Below are 18,989 nucleotides of genomic sequence, written 5' to 3' on the forward strand. Positions count from 1 at the left end.
TGGAGCTGATGAAAGCTGCTGTCCAACAACGCCTGGAAGGCGCCAGGGTTAGCCCAGAGTTGGAGAGAGGACAGAGAGCGGCCGGGGCAGAAGTGGATGCTTGTACCGAGCAAGCACCCAGTCCTCATCGCGCAGCGCCCGGAGTGGATACCGAGAGCAACTGAGAAGAATCCGGAGAACCAGACGCTGCCTTCCGTGGCTCTCGCGCGTAAAAGCGGGTGGCACCATGGGCTGGGGGCGTCCAAGCTGGGGCCCTCCCTCCTCCTTTCCAGCCTCTGCCTTGTGGGGCACGCAAAAGGGTCGGTTTAATTATTTAAAAAATATTTTTTTATTAAATTTTCTGTTTTACAATTTAGATTATTCATTTAAACAACCTTAAAATGTCAGTGACTTCTCTTCTACTCTTTCCATGGTTCATGTAACCCTCCGGGCGCGCAGAGGGCGCGCGAGAGAAGGAGGAGGAAGTGGGAAACAGCTGACAAAGCCGTCTTCCTCTTCCTGCGATCGAGAAGGAAAAGCTTCGACGTTGAAGCGTGGCTGCGAGGCCGGGAAAAGGGAAGGGAAGCGTTGCGTCTTTGGAGCCGACAGTGATCAAAGTTCGGTGGAATCTTCGCCGCTCCAACGTTCTCTTTCCCACGCTCAACGTTCTCTTTCCCACGCTCAACGTTCCATCGCGCTGCCTTCTTTCGCCAGCGTTCCGTGTCGTCGTTCAGGATTCGAGTCGCTGATATCTTTTTTCCCCCTCTAATAAAAACAACAACTTTTGCTTCCGACGCGGCCTTTCCAGCCGCTGGATTATGAGCAGCAGCGAGTCGCCCGACTGCTTGGCGACGTCAGGTAGGATGGTGCAAAGTCTCTGTGACGATGGAGCCAGGTGTCCCGTTCACTTAGGGCGTGTCAGTTTAGGAGCTGAAATTTAATGTTAGCCTATTTATTCAGTGAGGGGGTCTGAAAAACATGTTTTGGGGCATAAGGAATTTAAACCTGTTATTTTTGTGACAGCATTTGGCTTGGTAAGGGTACATTTGATTAAAAAGCAAACGAACTGCTCTCGGAATGCCAGAGAATTTTAATTTTGTCTTCTGAAAGTGTCAGGTAATAGAAAATATTTACAATATATAAATAAAAATATATAATATATAATATAACTGCCAAGTACTTGCCATCATTTTTAAGGATTTGTATCCACTATTGCACACATTTTATTTACCAGCAAAAACTTAAGTTACATTAATTTAACCAAAGGACCTTTTGAATTCCCTAGTCACGTTATAACTTTTTAGCACCCCTCATTTTTGGTATATGGAAGTTGAAAAATTAAACAGGCCCTACCAACTAGTGCATTACTGGTTCTGTGGAAAATACTAATCAGGATTTACTGTGCCAATATGTATCTTAGTTTACTTTGTTAGCATATTGTGCTGTAGGGGCAGATGGAGCTCATCAACCTGGAAAGACAAACCATCTTATTATTATTATTATTATTATTATTATTATTATTATTATTATTTATACCCCGCCCTCCCCAGCCAAGACCGGGCTCAGGGTGGCTAACAAGCAATAATAAAAAGTTGAATGAATACAACTTAAAAACAAGATTAAAATACAACATTAAAATATTGAAATATTAAAATGTAGCCTCATCGCAGGAGGAGAAGGAAAAGAAAAAAAGAAAGAGAGGGAGGGAATCAAATTGGCTCCAAGCCAAAGGCCAGGCGGAACAACTCTGTCTTACAGGCCCTGCGGAAAAAATCAGATCCTGCAGGGCCCTGGTCTCATGAGGCAGAGCGTTCCACCAGGCCGGAGCCAGAGTTGAAAAGGCCCTGGCTCTGGTTGAAGCTAATTTAACTTCCTTAGGGCCCAGGACCACTAGGGTGTTGCTATTTATGGACCTTGAGGCTCTCCGTGGGGCATACCAGGAGAGGCGGTCCCGTAGGTACGAGGGTCCTAGGCCGTGAAGGGCTTTAAAGGTCAAAAGCAGCACCTTAAATCTGACCCTGTACTCCACCGGGAGCCAGTGCAGCTGGAAAAGCTAGGAGAAGGAAAACACTTCTCCCAAACCTCCATGGCCTTTTTGGAGAACACAACACAAATCCAGAGTGGATTCCCAAAGATGGTTGGAGGGTGCCTTGTATGCCTCCCTCTGGCAACTCCTGCAGCCAAGCTGATGCCAAACGTGTTGCTCTGCTTTCCTTTGGACCACACCAGTGAGGCCAAGAGGGGAGTCTTGTTGTCTGGGCAGCCCAGGACCTCCAGACACACTACCCAGGCTTGCGCTCCTGGGAAGTCATTTTGGTGGTTTTACTTCATCTCTTTGCCTCTTGAGACAGACAGACAGATGCCAACAACATTGTGCTGATTTTGTCTGTTGGGGAAATCAATAGGACTTTGTTTGGATTGTGCTGCATCTATAATTAAGCTGTATTTTTAGATCCACGAGGTATGTAAAATTCCTGCCCTCCCAGGTTGCCTGTTTTTTCCTGTTAATATAAGGCATAATAATAATATTATAATTTATTATTTATACCTCGCCCATCTGGCTGGGTTTCCCCAGCCACTCTGGGTGGCTCCCAACATAATAATAATAATAATAATAATAATAATAATAATAATAATAATAAAGCAATAAAACATCAGACATTAAAAACTTCCCTAAAGAGGGCTGCCTTCAGATGTCTTCTAAAAGTCAGATAGTTATTTACTGTATTTCCTTGACATCTGATGGGAGGGTGTTCCACAGGGTGGGCACCACTGTTGAGAAGGCCCTTTGCCTGGTTCCCTGTAGCTTCACTTCTCAGCAGTGAGGGAACCGCCAGAAGGCCCTCGCAGCTGGATCTCAGTGTCCAGGCTGAACAATGGGGGTGGAGAAGCTCCTTCAGGTATGCTGGGCCAAGGCCATTTAGGGCTTTAAATGTCAGCACCAACATTCTGAATTGTGCTTGGAAATGTACTGGGAGCTGTGGCATTCATATGGAGCCCCCGGTCGTCTCACGGACTATTGACCCATACACCACTAAACCACTGCCACCAACCAGGTCCTCCCTGGTAAAATCACTTCAGTCTCAGTCAGCTTTTTAATTAATAAAGAGGAGTGTATTTTATTTCAGACAGAAAAGAAAACTTTTACAGCATAGCAAACGGTGTTCCTCTTTACTTTCTTAGTCTTATGTTCCTCTCTCTATCTCTGCTACCTCCCCCACACTCAAGGACCAACTGCCCTAACTGTCTCTCTATTACCAACTGCCTTTCCCAACCAGCCAACCTATGAAATCCAACCAACTACCCACCCACAACTCCTCCCAGAACTAGTTTTATAGACCCACTGACTCCACCCCCGGGGTCCTGTCTGTGCAGCCTATTTAACTATTTCCCCTCCAGCACTCTCTCATATATGTTAACGTCACAGGAGCCAATGTAGGTCTTTCAAGACCGGTGTTATATGGTGCCAGCAGCCACTCCCAGTCTGCAGTCTAGCTACCGCATTCTGGATTAATTGTAGTTTCCGGGTCACTTTCAAAGGTAGCCCCACACACATTGCAGTAGTCCAGGCAGGAGATAACCAGAGTGTGCACCATTCTGGCAAGACAATCTGTGGGCAGGTAGGGTCTCAGCCGGCATACCAGCTGCTGATTTTGTTTGTTGGAGAAATCAATGGGACTTCGAAGTGTTTGTTCGGATTGTGCCACATATTTCATTAACCTGTTTTTAGTTCCATGGGCTGTGTAAAATTCCTCCCCTCCCAGGTTGCCTGTTTTATTCCTGTTAATATAAGGCATGCCTAAGACCGTTGTGTTAAGCTGAATTTCAGGCTTTTGCTTGTCTTAGCTAACCTCTATTATGACGTTTGTGTGTTCTCCTTCCTCTCCAGCCGTGGCGTCGTACACTTGCATCACTTGCCGCGTGGCTTTCAAGGATGCTGATGTCCAGCGTGCCCACTACAAGACCGACTGGCACAGGTACAACCTGAAACGGAAAGTTGCCGAGATGCCACCTGTCACTGCTGAGAACTTCCAGGAGAGGGTTCTGGCGCAGAGAGCCGGGCTGGAGGAGCAGAACAAGGCGACTGCTACCTACTGCACGGCTTGCAGCAAGAGGTTCTCCAACTTCAACGCTTACGAGAACCACCTGAAGTCCAAGAAGCACCTGGAGCTCGAGAAGAAAGCCGTCCAGGCGGTCAGCAAGAAGGTCGAACTCCTGAATGAGAAGAACTTGGAGAAAGGCCTCGCTCAAGAGAACGTTGACAAAGATGCCATGAATGCCGCCATCCAGCAAGCCATCAGAGCCCAGCCCTCCCTGTCTCCAAAGAAGGCTCCCTTCTTGCCTGGCGGTGCTGCTGGGTCTTCGGTTGCTGCGGAAAGTAGCAGAGAGCATGCAGAAAAAGCTCCCCGGCTGCAGTGGTTTGAAGAACAGGCCAAGAAGCTAGCAAGAGAACAGTCGGAGGAAGAAGAGGAGGCCGACGATATGGAAGAAGGTAGCGGGGCAAGGGCAGTTTATTCTGGCAGCAGTCTTTTGGGGAGTTTGGATGCTTTAGCACAGGAAAAACCATCCATATAATTATAATAATAATAATTTATTATTTATACCCCGCCCATCTGGCTGAGTTACCCCAGCCACTCTGGGCGGCTCCCAATCAAGTGTTAAAAACAATACAGCGTTAAATATTTAAAACTTCTGTGAACAGGGCTGCCTTCAGATGTCTTTTAAAGATAGGGTAGCTGCTTATTTCCTTCACAGCGTGTTCTGAAGGGTGTTCCACACAGTGGGTGCCACTACCGAGAAGGCCCTCTGCCTGGTTCCCTGTAACCTCACTTCTCGCAATGAGGGCACAATTCACACTTTGAATTGTGCTCGGAAACGTACTGGGAGATCTTCTGGACTACAATTCCCATCATTCCTGGCCATGTTGGCTGAGGCTGATGGGAGGTGGTCAACAACAACATGTGTTTGTGTTGTCTGACCCCTGGTTTATTAGAAAGTCCCATTCATAGGCTTTGTACAGCAGCTAGTTCAAATCAGCAGTTTATATCTAGGTTGAAAATATAGAGGAGATAGGGAGAAATTGGGCTGCTTGAATATTTTTTTAAAAATTGTTTTAACAAAAATTTTATACCACTGGATTGTAAGAAAATCCCTAAGCTGGTTACGAAAATATAGAGCAATAAAATTATTGATAACAATGGTTAAATACAGGTATAGAAAAACATTCCGAAGGATTGTTAGAATTGATAGTAGCACAAAGCAGGTAAAACATATGTAGCTTCTACATGTCTCAACAGTCTTGCCTAAAGAAAAATGTGGGTTTTTTTTTGCCAATTATACAGCCTCAGCCCAGTATGCCTGAAAGAGCGTCTCCACCCCCATCATTCAGCCCAGACACTGAGGTCCAGCTCCAAAGGTCTTCTACTGGTTCCCTCACTATGAGAAGTGAGGTTACAGGGAATCGGGCAGAGGGCCTTCTCGGTAGTGGCGCCCACCCTGTGGAACACCCTCCCATCAGATGTCAAGGAAATAAACAACTCTCTGACTTTTAGAAGTCACCTGAAGGCAGCCCTGTTGAGGGGAGTTTTTAATGTTTGTTGTTTTATCGTGTTTTTAATGTTCTGTTGGGGTCCGCCCATAGTGGCTGGGGAAATTATTGTTATTGTTATTATTGATTTTCCAAAAAAATTAACCAACTATCACCAAATTAATTCAAAGTTAAAGCCTAAACAATTTTTTTTTAAAGCAGGCACTAAAAAGAAGACAGCACAGTGTTCTTAGGGAGTTTTTTTTAGTGTTCGCCTTGAACGCTCAAGCAGCCCAAATGATTTTGGAAGCAATCAAGGGGATGGTAGACCATTCATAATTATGAGATCACTAGCCTGCCGCTTGTATTGTATGGTTAACCTGCATCTTTTGGTCAGCATGAAAAGATTCCTCCTAAGCTTTTGCTTTCGCTTGGTTTGAAAGGTTGGGAGGATATAGACTCAGATGAAGATCTGGAGGTTCAAGAAGGACCGATGGAAGGGATCCCGGATGAGGCCGAGGAGAGTGCGTCTGGGAAGGATCACCCCAGCTCAGACGCGATCCCAGTAACCGACTGCTTATTCTGTTCCCACCATTCAAGCTGCCTCATGAAGAATGTGTCCCACATGACAAAAGTTCACAGTTTCTTTATTCCAGATATAGAGTATCTTGTGGATATCAGAGGTCTGATTAAGTACTTGGGTAAGTCTTAAGACATGCCAGCCTCAACTATCTCAAGCTCTCTTGATGATTTTAAGAGGGCATCCTGTGGCATTCATCTCAGTGTTGTTCCTCAGAGTAAAATACATATCATTTGAAACAGGGTGGATTTGATTTAAATCATTTTTTTTTTACAGAAAGACTCATTCTTGCTGGTATAATCTTAATATTTACAACCAGATGAAGGTTTCATTTTTTGAATAATAAATTTTCAGAGTAGTTTTTACAGTTATATCAAAAATTACAGATTTGGTTATACTATTAGAAATACATAGACAGATAATTATGAAATTATTGCGAGGTGAACTGATACAAGGCTATTATATTTGTGGGGGACGCGGGTGGCACTGTGGTCTAAACCACTGAGCCCCTTGGGCTTGCCAATCGGAAGGTTGGCAGTTCGAATCCCTGCGACAGGGTGAGCTCCTGTTGCTCTGTCCCAGCTCCTGCCAACCTAGCAGTTCAAAAGCACACCAGTGCAAGTAGATAAATAGTTGCTGCTGCGACGGGAAGTTAAATGGCATTTCCGTGTTCTGTGGCTTTTGTCACGGTGTCCCATTGCTCCAGAAGCGGTTTAGTCCTGCTGGGCACATAACCTGGAAAGCTGTCTGTGGACAAACACCGGCTCCCTCGGCCTGAAAGCAAGATGAGTGCCGCAAACTTAATTCTATTGTAACAAACTTAATTCTACTGTACAAACTTAATTCTATTATCAAATTTAATTCTATTGTAACAAACTTAATTCTACTGTACAAACTTAATTCTATTATCAAACTTAATTCTATTGTGTTTTATGTTCACTTAGTACGGTATGTAAATGTGGCTTGGGACCGTAATAAATTTCATGCAGTCATGAGTGCCGCAACCCCATAGTCGCCTTTGACTGGACTTAACCATCCAGGGGTCCTTTACCCTACCTCTTTTCTATTTTATTTGTGAAAGTTTTTGTATTTACTGTATAATGTGAAGCAGTGGTGTGGTCTTCCCGATGTTGCTAGACTTAAAACTTCCACGGGGTTAATTGGATTTGGGAGTTCAGCAACACACAGGTTTACCATCCCTGATGTACAGTAGAACAACATTTGGGCTGTGGAATGCTGTGAAACCACCAAATACGTTGCGTTAGTATAAGATGGGAGAGTACAGTGTGTGTATCTTTCTCCTCACAATCTACAGGAGAGAAGGTTGGCATTGGGAAGATCTGCCTGTGGTGCAATGAGAAGGGGAAATCCTTCTACACGACGGAAGCTGTGCAGGCCCATATGAACGACAAAAGCCACTGCAAGCTCTTCACGGAAGGCGATGCTGCTCTGGAGTTTGCAGACTTCTATGACTTCAGGTGGGAAACGGCAGCGGCCAAATTTAGACACACAGCAAATGAAACGTTTCAGTTTTGGCATTTGCATTGGTCTAGTATTGTGCTGGGACGCGGGTGGCGCTGTGGGTTAAACCACAGAGCCTAGGACTTGCCGATCAGAAGGTTGGTGGTTCGAATCCCCGCAACGGGGTGAGCTGCCGTTGCTCGGTCCCTGCTCCTGCCAACCTAGCAGTTCAAAAGCACGTCAAAGTGCAAGTAGATAAATAGGTACCACTCCGGCGGGAAGGTAAAGGGCGTTTCCGTGCGCTGCTCTGGTTCGCCAGAAGCGGCTCAGTCATGCTGGCCACATGACCCGGAAGCTGTACGCCGGCTCCCTCGGCCAATAAAGCAAGATGAGCGCCGCAACCCCAGAGTCGGCCACGCCTGGACCTAATGGTCAGGGGTCCGTTTACCTTTACTAGTATTGTGCTACTCGGGTAACATACATAAGCAAGACTCTTGTGGATGGGCAGAGTAACATTCTACTTCCCTGCTGCTGCTGCTGCTGCTGCTGCTGCTGCTGCTCCCTAACCATGGTTGGATCCTGGCATTGGAAACAAGTCACTTTATTCTTCTTGCTCACCATGTGTTTGCTTACTGGAGCTGTGTGGGGCTGTCGTTCATGTGGAAGCAGCCTTCTTCTCACTTGAGTGCTGACATGTCTGTTAGCCTCTTGAAAACCAGTGGCTTCCCCAAAAATCCATTTGACCTTTTAGAAGTCTGTTTGGCGACAAGCTTGCTTATATTGCTCACGTGAAGCCCAAACATTTTATTTCACAAGAATTTCTGCAGCAGTGAGACAAACGCTTGCTATAGATTTAGCTGGACAAGCAAAAGTACTGGATAGCTTCGATCCTTTGGTGTAGGCAGCAGAGGGGAAATGTACATCGGAAACATGTTAAAAGGTCAGTTAATCTCAGCCCACAGGATATGGTAAAGGGACCCCTGACCATTAGGTCCAGTCGTGGCTGACTCTGGGGTTGCGGCGCTCATCTCGCTTTATTGGCCGAGGGAGCTGGCGTACGGCTTCCGGGTCATGTGGCCAGCATGACTAAGCCGCTTCTGGTGAACCAGAGCAGTGCACTGAAACGCCGTTTACCTTCCCGCCGGAGCAGTACCTGTTTATCTACTTGCACTTTGACGTGCTTTCGAACTGCTAGGTTGGCAGGAGCAGGGACCGAGCAACGGGAGCTCACCCTGTCGTGGCGATTTGAACCACTGACCTTCTGATCAGCAAGTCCTAGGCCCTGTGGTTTAACCCACAGCGCCACCCGCGTCCCAGGTGTACCAGCTGATGGACCAAGAAATACGGGGCACAATCTATCAGAAATCACTTTTGCATAAGCCCTTTTGAATCTAAAATAGAACTTCAAAGAAGGTTGTGCTGCTAATACTACGTTTTCCCTTCAGCAGGCTGCTCAAATGCAAAGTGTTTTATTTTGTAAAATGTATAGGCTGCTTTTCACCAAAATATTTACTATGAGGTGGCCAACATACGTTATGAGTTGGTGTTCAGTGTCCACTAGTCATTCCTTTCTACCCTTAAACGTTGTAGTAAATGTAAACTTGAGTACAGGGGAACCCACAGTGGAATTCTTAATGGTTTCTGTGCTTCAGCTGTATAACTTAACTCTTCAAGCTGTCGCACGTATAAGGGGAAAGAATTCAAATCTGCAATTGCCTGGTAAGCTCAGAAACAAGAAGGTTATTTTTTTAAAAAAGCCTTGACATCTAGATTGTTTTAAACCTTTTTGATGGTGTTCAATAACAAGTTACTTAAATTCCCATATGTCTAGAAACAGTTCTCCTGTTTTTTTAACTACCCAAGATTTGGACAATCATATTTTGGCTTAACTATATGTTATTACGCCTTTAGGCCATTTATTAAGATGGTATATTAAGCCAGGATTTGATCATCTGAATATAACCACTGTCTCCACCTTGCCACTGGTACTTGGTCTCCAGCGATAACCTTTTAGCTTAAAACCTACATTCTGTTAGGTTATTGTTCTATAGCCCCATCATATGGATACAGTGTGTTCTTTTACAGCAGACTAGAATAATAGTATAGCCCTGTTTGTTTGTTTGTTTGTTTGTTTGTTTGTTTGTTTTGTTGTATCAAAATATATACAGCTGTATCATAAATATATATCACAGCAGTTTACAACAACATAAAAACATAAAACCAAACAGTAATATCATAAAGCATTAAAAGCAAAAAGAGCTTTAAAACAGGCATCCATAGACCATTGTGGGTGATGGTCAGCTGGGATTGTACCATTCTAGGTTAAGGTGAGGGATTTCATTCTTGCTTATCCCCATAGAAACAATGCAGACTCCTTGCATGTAGAAAACTAGTGCATCACAGTGAAAGCTATGCTAGAACCTTACTCCCTGGTATAAGTTCAGGAGTTCTTCTATTCCTTTTTAATTTTTTCAAAGGGGAGCATTGAGATATGCGGTCCTCTAGCTCTCATCTAAAGTGTTGCAATCCTCTAGCTCTCATCTAAAACCTCCATGTTTCCTGATTTTCCTGTGTTTGGCGCCTTCCTGTTTTCCTGGTCCTGGTACAGTTATACTACTTGACAGTTGTGAATGAGAAGATCAGCTTTGGGTGTGTTGAGAGATTTCAGAAGCCAAGTGTCATTCGAATGATATTCCAGAACCTTGCAGTGGCTTTGCTGTCACAGTTCTGGAGAACATGTAGCTGTTTGTGGCATATTACTCAAAAGAGACTTTCACCTCCTCCCCAGAAGTTTTAACGGGTAACCTGTGTACATCACTGGTTGGTAGCTGGTCTTGAGATTGAGCTGTTAAGCATGCAGGCCTTACTGAGGGAAATAACGCAGGATCTTGCTATTTCTGTTTCATAGGAGCACTTATCCTGACTATCAGGAAGGAGATGGTGCAGAGATGTCTGAAGAACTGCCACCGGAGAAGAATTTGGATTATGATGATGATTCAATGGAGCTGATTTTACCTTCAGGTAAGTGTATTCTTGAAATATGGCAGGATCATCCCAAGTGCTCACTTTACAGATTCATTAACAATTAGTTCAAGTCAGGGTGGGTAGTTCACACAGTTGCCTTCCAAATGACTTGCCTTGAAGGTGAGCAGTCCCTGCCTTTCCCCAGAATATTTAATAATAATACTGATTTTTTTATTTATACCCCAACCATCTGGCTGGGTTTTCCCAGCTACTCTGGGTGGCTTACAGCATATCCAAAAACGTAAAACATCAAGCATTAAAAACCTCCCAATACAGGGCTGCCTTCAGATGTCTTCTGAAAATTGTGTACTTTTTTTATCTCCTGGACATCTGAAGGGAGGGCATTCCACAGGGCAGGTGCCACTACTGAGAAGACCCTCTGCCTCGTTCTCTGTAACTTCGCTTCTCATAGTGAGGGAACCAGCAGAAGACCCTCTGAGGAGGATCTCAGTGTCTTGCCTGAACAATGGGTGTGGAGACACTCTTTCAGGTATACTGTGCTGAGGCCATTTAGGACTTTAAAGGTCAGCACCAACACTTTGAATAGTTCTCAGAAACGTACTGGGAGCCAGTGAAGATCCTTTATGACTAGTGTTCCAACGACTATGGTTCCAACGACCACTCCCAGTCACCAGTCTGGCTGCCGCATTCTGGATTAGTTGTAGTTTCCAGGTCACCTTCAAAGGTAGCCCCACGTAGAGCGCATTGCAGTAGTCCAAGCGGGAGATAACCAGGGCATGCACCACTCTGGCGAGACAGTCTGCAGGCAGGTAGGGTCTCAGCCTGCGGACCAGATGGAGCTGGTAGACAGCTGCCCTGGACACAGAATTAACCTGCACCTCCATGGACAGCTGTGAGTCCAAAATGACTCCCAGGCTGCGCACCTGGTCTTTCAGGGGCACGGTTACCCCGTTCAGGACCAGGGAGTCCCCCACACCCACCCGCCCCCTGTCCCCAAAAAACAGTACTTATGTCTTGTCAGGATTCAACCTCAATCTGTTAGCCGCCATCCACCTGCCAACCGCCTCCAGATACTCACACAGGACCTTCACCGCCCTCACTGGTTCTGACCTGAAGGAGAGGTAGAGCTGGGTATCATCCGCATACTGGTAGACACCCAGCTTTTGTACTAATGCTATGACTGCGGTGTGGGCATGCCTCTGTCCGGGAACCAGCATCTGTTGGCAGATTTTGACGCCCTGAAGCAAGTTCCTTGCTCCATCAGTTGTTGATCCACTGATGGTTGTGTTGATGTGCGTGGAGAAGTCGAGTCTGTTGCAGTGGAATTAGTCAACAAGAACTTTGTGGGGCAGGGCTGTTGAGGGCCTTTGTATCTCCTCCATCCCTAAGAGAAGAGTCTTAAAGAAAAAAGACCTCAGCCCAGTGTGTGCCACGTTATTGCATCTCTGCCCGTGCTCTTGCACTCCGATCTTATAAGGCATACTCAGAAGAAAGTTGTGTTGACTTCAGTGTGGCAGCATTCACAGTGAGCACACTGAACGTTGTAGACTTAACATGCAATGTTCCGGTCAAGGTCTGAAGGCACAAGCTCTACAGCAGCCTTGGGAAGCCTTAACTTCGCTGCCTTAAGTTCCATGTTGAAATAAAATGGGATGTAATTGTACTAATCATGAATAAACGGTTTCTTCCATTACTTTCAATGCAGCTTATACATGGGGACAGTGCTAACCTTCCCATTTGGTTGACATGCAGCAGCAATCACCTTGCAAAATTTCCAGGCTTCCGTAAGCTTGCTGGTCATTTTAGTATGTGTGTCTTTAATATTACGCTGCCTGAGAAATGGAGAAATCGCTTCCCGGCTTTAAAAATCTCATAGGAGAGGTCTGCAGGCGTATGACAACACAGTTCTGCTGTGACCCCGGCAGGTCTAGCCTTGAGATCCACATTTATGTCACTCTGAAGGAAGTATGTGCTTTAAATGGGAGAGCAAAACAAAGAATTTGATTTAAACCAGCAAAGTGGAGTGTGAGGTCTCAGGATTCTGCCCCTGTTAGAGTTCTCTTTGACTGATTAAAATCCTTATGGGGACAGGAAAGTTCTTTTTTTATAAAAAGAGAAGAAAAGAAAATCGGTGGTAACATATGATAAAGGTGGGCTGCAAATGAAATGAAATGCTCTCTTTCAGAGCCTTTTGAGTGATTTCTAGCACATTATAGTGCAGCGTCATCACATACTGTTGGAAGTGTTGCTGATGGCAGTGCTAAAAGAGAACACTCTGTGATCTGTATGTTCATTATCAACACACTTTTGTACAGGTGATGCCTAGCTCAGTTGATGATTTATTCCTGAAAATAGAGCTGTGCAGTGTAGAAAATTTGACCCTCAAGCTTTTAAACCATGGGTAAGCAAACTAAGGCCTGGGGGCTGGATCTGGCCCAATCACCTTCTAAATCTGGCCTGCGGATGGTCCAGGAATCAGCGTGTTTTTACATGAGTAGAATGTGTCCTTTTATTTAAAATGCATCTCTGGGTTATTTGTGGGGCATAGGAATTCATTCATTATTTTTTTCCAAAATATAGTCTGGCCCCCCACAAGGTCTGAGGGACAGTGGACTGGCCCCCTGCTGGAAAACTTTGCTGACTCCAAATTTAAACCGTTGATGCAAATATTTAAACATGTAAGCCACTAGATGGCACTTTGGGGATTCTAGCATTCCGGTTCCTGGACTCTGCTTGTTTACTAGAGATTGTTCCCATGACAAACGTTCGAAGTGGCCAACACATTCACATGGGTGTGGAATACGATAGTTTCTATTCCAGTATATCAGACTTGGGTCGCAGTGTGCATGTAGGGAACACATCCAGTTTGTCATGAGGACAGTACAGTGGTACCTCGGATTACATATGCTTCAGGTTACAGACTCCGCTAACCCAGAAATAGTACCTCGGGTTAAGAACTTTGCTTCAGGATGAGAACAGAAATTGTGCTCTGGCAGCACGGCGGCAGCGGGAGGCCCTATTAGCTAAAGTGCTGCTTCAGGTTAAGTACGGACCTCCGGAACGAATTAAGTACTTAACCCGAGGTACCACTGTATTACAATATAGCAACCTGCCCTCTTTTGAAGAGAGGCACACTGGAAGTCTCTGATTGTTCAAAGCTCCCCTCTTCTTGTTTCAGCTGCTCAGTTCTTTGTGTTCTCTCACCTCCCCAGATACACAGACACACATATCCATGATGATCTTGTGCTCTTTTTCTTTGGGGTAGCTCTGAACTATAGGCTCTGTTAAGAATAATTTGCCCGGGGAGAATTTTGACCAAGCATTACCGTTGAGGGCTATGTTTCTAATGCTGTGGCTGATTCAGCGAATACAGTTTTAGTTCTTGCAAGGCGTTAGCTCTTAATTTTGCTGCTAGGGTTTTGCTAAAATGATAACGAGTAAACAGAGCAACATGAAGAAGTGGCATTGAAAATACATTAGAGCACAGGGTGGATTTGATTTAAATCAAATCGATTTAAATCACTAGTCAGTAAGACTTGATTTAAATCATTTTTTTTACAGAAAGACTCATTCTTGCTGGTATAATCTTAATATTTAAAACCAGATGGAGGTTTCATTTTTGGAAGAATAAATTTTCAGAGTAGTTTTTACAGTTATATAAAAAATTACTGATTTGGTTATACTATTAGAAATACACAGACAGGTGATTATGAAATTATTGTGAGGTTTAATAAATTAACTGTTTATATTTGGACAACTTTTCTTCTGTACTTTATTGGAAGGAGAGAAATAATGATTTCCTTACAAAACAAGAACATTATAGCATATGGATCCATGTTTGTTACTGATGTGGTTAAACATTTTTAAAAATAAAAACCCCCCACTTAGACACATGAAAAACTTAAAACAAATCCTTATTTCCTGATGACTAGCCTTTGGACTATAATGTAACTTAAATAGAAAACTATCTTTAGAAAGATTTTTCCTCCAAAAGCATTTTATTTTCAAATTCAATTTAAATAAAAAAATCCGATTTAAATTTTTAAAATCCGATTTTTTTGATTATTATTATTTAAATCATTGATTTTTATCCACCCTGATAGAGCATCGCTTAACCAAAACTGAATAGGGAGAGAGTCTTGATTAGCCATTTTCCCTATTTGTTGCATGTAGTCTGCTATGGCAGTACGTAAAGAAAGGGGTGTTCAACTCCCCACCCCCAAATGTGTGAAATCCTTAGTGAAGTTCTGAAGAGCCATTGCAACTCCCTGCAATGGGATGAAATGCTGAAGTTCTCAGAATGAAGTGAGAACCACATTCTTAGCATGGTTGGGAACTGTTTTGGGGACAAGGGGGTCATATTATCCCAGTGGAAATCTGTCGGGGGCTGCATTCCAATAGTGGGTGAGGCCACATGCAATCATTAAACACACACACACAGCTGTTTCCCATGGAAATAGAGGCATATATTTAATTTTTAGTAACTCGAGCTTCACTGTCCATTTTCTCTGTGAATAGTTTTTTCCAAACTGTGTTAAAGGGTGTTGGGACTTTTTTTTCTAAAAAACTGTCCTGCCTATGCAGAAAGCGAAAGACTTTGCAAGTCCCGCAGAAGAATGCAGATTATAAGCAGAACTGCAAGCTCTGTCTAATGTTTTACAATTGTTTATGTGCTGTAAGCCGCCCGGAGTGTCTGGGGAAACCCAGCCGGGTGAGTGGGGTATAAATAATAAAAAATATTATTATTATTACTATTATTACTACTACTACTAAACATTTGTATCCTAAAACTTTCATGCAGGCATGCAGCTACAAAATACATGGATAACTTTTTGCATATTTGCAAGGAGTACAAGTCTGTCTCTCCCTGCTCAGACATTTCCCTCTCTACCATGATATTCTTGCAGCAGAACCGTTTGCAGAGGAGGGAGCTGCAATTGTATGCTTTACACATCATCAAAAACCCATTTTACCTTCTTCATGCTGAATAGCTGGTGGCTGGATTGCAGGTCCACGTCCACCCCCGCCCAATCCCTGATTTAAGGAAGTAAAAGATAGGTCTTTCTGTGGAATTGGGTGTTTTCTATACACCCATAGTTTGTTGGTTCTAGAGATGTTCAGGTTTGCGTTGTGCCTAAGTAAGTATTATAAACAACCAGGATCTGCCATATCCCATGTGGAGTTCTTCTTACCTGGATTTTAGTCTACAGTGGTACCTTGGTTTTCGAACGTCTCCGTTGACAGACGTTTCAGTTTTCGAACACCGCAAACCCGGAAGTAAAAGCTTCGCTTTTTGAACAAGCCTCGGAAGTTGAACATGCCACATGGCTTCCGTATTGAGTTTTCCGTTTTGAGGCTTCCGTTTTGAGTTTTCAAATGTTTCGGAACTCAGAACGGTCTTCTGGAATGGATTACGTTCGAAAACTGAGATACCATTGTACATCGTTTAGTCTTGTTTGGTATAGTAAGCTGCCCCTTGCAGATCTTGCAAACTGGAAAGGTATGATGTAAATCTCTACATGTTCTTTACATAATATGTTATTGACAGTTACTTCTACCCTAAATGGCATTGTCTACCCTCCCTTATGGCAGTGGTTCCCAGTTAGCTAAGTACTATGGACTCCCTGTTTTTCAGAAGCCAAGCCATGGACCCACTACTATTGAAAACGTTGATATCTCTATGGTAGTTTTTGTTATGTAAATGGTTTCACGGATCCCCCGAGTGGGTTACGTGTTCCCGCAATTGGGACCCACTTCCTTATGGGATTCTGAGTTTCACGGTGTGGCTAATGATATCCCCATTTTCCAGTTTACCTTTGTTTTAAAAGCTACTCTGTTGCTTTAATATTCACATTTCCTTCTTACAAAGGTGCCCGGATCGGTCACCGTTCACTGATGAGATACTATAAGCAGCGGTTTGGTTCTTCAAGAGCTGTGGCTGTTTCTAAAAATAAACATGCTGTGGGCAGAGTATTGCAGCAATATAAAGCTCTGGGATGGACAAGCGGCACAGGTAAGCAAACAGCATTAGTGTGTTATATCAATACAGTTACTAGACATTGTCCTTGAGAGGCATCTCTTTCAGCCATAAGAAGGGACATTTTCCTGGAAGTAGCCAATTATAGTAGCTGCCTGCTATTCTGAACTAGTTGGTATACCTTTTCAAAGAGCTGGTGTCTCTTAATTCCATGTGTGTAGCATCTGTCTAGAGCTTTTTTCAAAGAGAACCAGATTTGATGAAGTGAACATGTGTGAGGGCCATAGCTGTCAACTTACAGATTTGAAAATAAGGGACCAGCAGCCTCGAAAATAAGAGATCAGCAGCCATAATAAGGGATTTTCCAAGCACAGGTATGTTCAACGTCTGAGCCCCTCCAAGCCAAAGGCAGAAAGCCCAGCCAGCAGCCAAACAAAGCCTCAAGTGGTGGTTCCCACAGCGCAGCAACCCGGCAAAGGGGATGCAGCAAGGAAAACCACCGTCGCCTCTCCGCTGGGAAGTGCTGAGCAAAGGCAAATTCCCAGGCAACGCGGCCGATTTGATCGGCACAAGGCATGCAAGCTCCACCCCCCCCCCAGTCATTCTTAGACTCCATATTGGGTGAGCAACGCAGCCAAGCAACACAGTTGGAGCCTCCCTCCTCCCTAGCCGGCAGGGAGGGAAGGAGAGGAGCTGCTTCCTTTGAAACCCGGGAAATTTAAGGGACATCATTAATAAGGGACAGCAGCGGGACACAGCGCTGGGATAAGGGACTTTCCCGCCAAATAAGGGACTGTTGACAGCTATGGTGAGGGCCAACCAAAGATATTGAACTTTTTTTAGGATTGAAGTTGTTGAGCTTTTGTTGGGATTTTACCCCAGGAAATAAACTGCTATACAATTTTACCCCAAAGTTGTTGAGGATTAAAGTTTTACCCCAGGAAATTGACTGCCCTCGAAACAGACTTTGGACATGCCTGGGCTAGGCATTCTGTTACTTCCCTCTGCACCCAGTTGTGTGTGTGTGTGTGTGTGTGTGTGTGTGTGTGTGTGTGTGTGTATGTATATGTATGCATCTATTCTTTGGGAATTTTTAGAGGTTTCTGGATAACTGCTTTTAGAAACAGAATGCTGGGCTAGATTTAACTGGTTGCCAAATTTAGGCATGCTTCCTGGGCCCAAATTCAACACATCTCCCAACATCAACTGCATTTTATGTAGGAAGCCGCTAGACCTGTGCAGACATCATTGTAGGACTGGGTGCTTCTATTCATCGTAAAAGTTGCTTTGCCTTCAGGTTGAGTGTTGAATGTTGGAAGGTACTGTGGTTTAAACCACTGAGCCCCTTGGGCTTGCCGATCAGAAAGTCAGCGGTTCGAATCCCCATGACGGAGTGAGCTCCCATTGCTCTGTTCCGGCTCCTGGCAACCTAGCACTTTGAAAGCACGCCAGTGCAAGTAGATAAATGGGTACCGCTGTGGCAGAAAGGTAAACAGTGTATCTGTGCACTCTAACTTCCGCCACAGTGTCCCGTTGCACCAGAAGTGGTTTAGTCATGCTGGCCACATGACCCGGAAAGCTGTCTGCGGACAGACAGCGGCTTCCTCGGCCTAAAAGCAAGATGAGCACCGCAACCCCATAGTCGCCTTTGACTGGACTTAACCGTCCAGGGGTCCTTTACCTTTTACCTTGAATGTTGGTTCTTTCTCCATAACTTCAGGAGCAGCACTGGCTCGTGAGCGTGACATGCAGTACCTTCAGAGGATGAAGGCCAAGTGGATGCTGAAGACCAGCATGCAGAATAACGCTACAAAGCAGATGCACTTCCGCGCGCAAGTCAGGTTCTGAAAGTGCCCAGCGATAAGCATGACTAGCCTGAGCTTGCCTCGTTCTTTCTACAGTACTGTGGAAGGAAGATCCAGTTGCAGAGAAGTGTGGTACTGCCTGCTGCTATTTCAGCATGTTTCCCAAGGAGATCTCAGCCCTCGAACTGTAACTGGCTGTCAGACTTCAAATCAATAAAGCCTATGCATAAGAAAGCATGTTTTGCTGGTTATTTGCAGTACTGTGGTGCCCCGCAAGACGAACGCCTCACAAGACGAAAAACCCGCTAGACGAAAGGGTTTTCCGTTTTTCGATGCGCTTCACAAGACGAATTTCCCTATGGGCTTCCTTCACAAGACGAAAGCCCATAGGGAAATCTCCAGGACAGCGGGGAAGCGCAGCGCGTCTTCCCCACTGTCCTCGGACCTCCTCCGAAGGCTGGCGGTGGGGCATAGAGACCTCCTCCCGCCGCCAGCCTTCGGAAGGCTGCTCCGAAGGCTGGCGGTGGGGCGGAGAGACCTCCTCCCGCCGCCAGCCTTCGGAAGGCTCCTCCGAAGGCTGGCGGTGGGGTGGAGAGACCTTCTCCCCGCGCCAGCCTTCGGAAGGCTCCTCCGAAGGCTGGCGGTGGGGCGGAGAGACCTTCTCCCCGCGCCAGC

The 18,989-nt window shown here is 45.0% G+C and overlaps 1 protein-coding gene across 4 annotated transcripts; it reads left to right on the forward strand.

Moving 5' to 3' along the window:
- Positions 1–18,548, forward strand: ZNF622 (zinc finger protein 622). Of its 4 annotated transcripts, XM_083624717.1 has the most exons (8): positions 1–303; positions 388–837; positions 3,869–4,471; positions 5,950–6,207; positions 7,402–7,564; positions 10,456–10,568; positions 16,402–16,545; positions 18,230–18,548. In XM_083624717.1, exons 2-8 carry the CDS (start codon positions 798–800, stop codon positions 18,355–18,357), a joined length of 1,449 nt encoding a protein of 482 aa, XP_083480843.1. In that variant the 5' UTR covers positions 1–303; positions 388–797; the 3' UTR covers positions 18,358–18,548. The 4 variants fall into 4 exon arrangements, with proteins under 4 accessions (XP_083480843.1, XP_083480846.1, XP_083480845.1 ...); XM_083624720.1 differs by lacking the exons at positions 1–303; positions 388–837 and adding an exon at positions 924–1,013; XM_083624719.1 differs by lacking the exons at positions 1–303; positions 388–837 and adding an exon at positions 967–1,095.
- Positions 18,549–18,989: the final 441 nt, after the last annotated feature.

The sequence above is a fragment of the Podarcis filfolensis genome (genome assembly GCF_964270895.1).
Source record: "Podarcis filfolensis genome assembly, chromosome: 7".
Lineage (NCBI taxonomy): Eukaryota > Metazoa > Chordata > Lepidosauria > Squamata > Lacertidae > Podarcis > Podarcis filfolensis.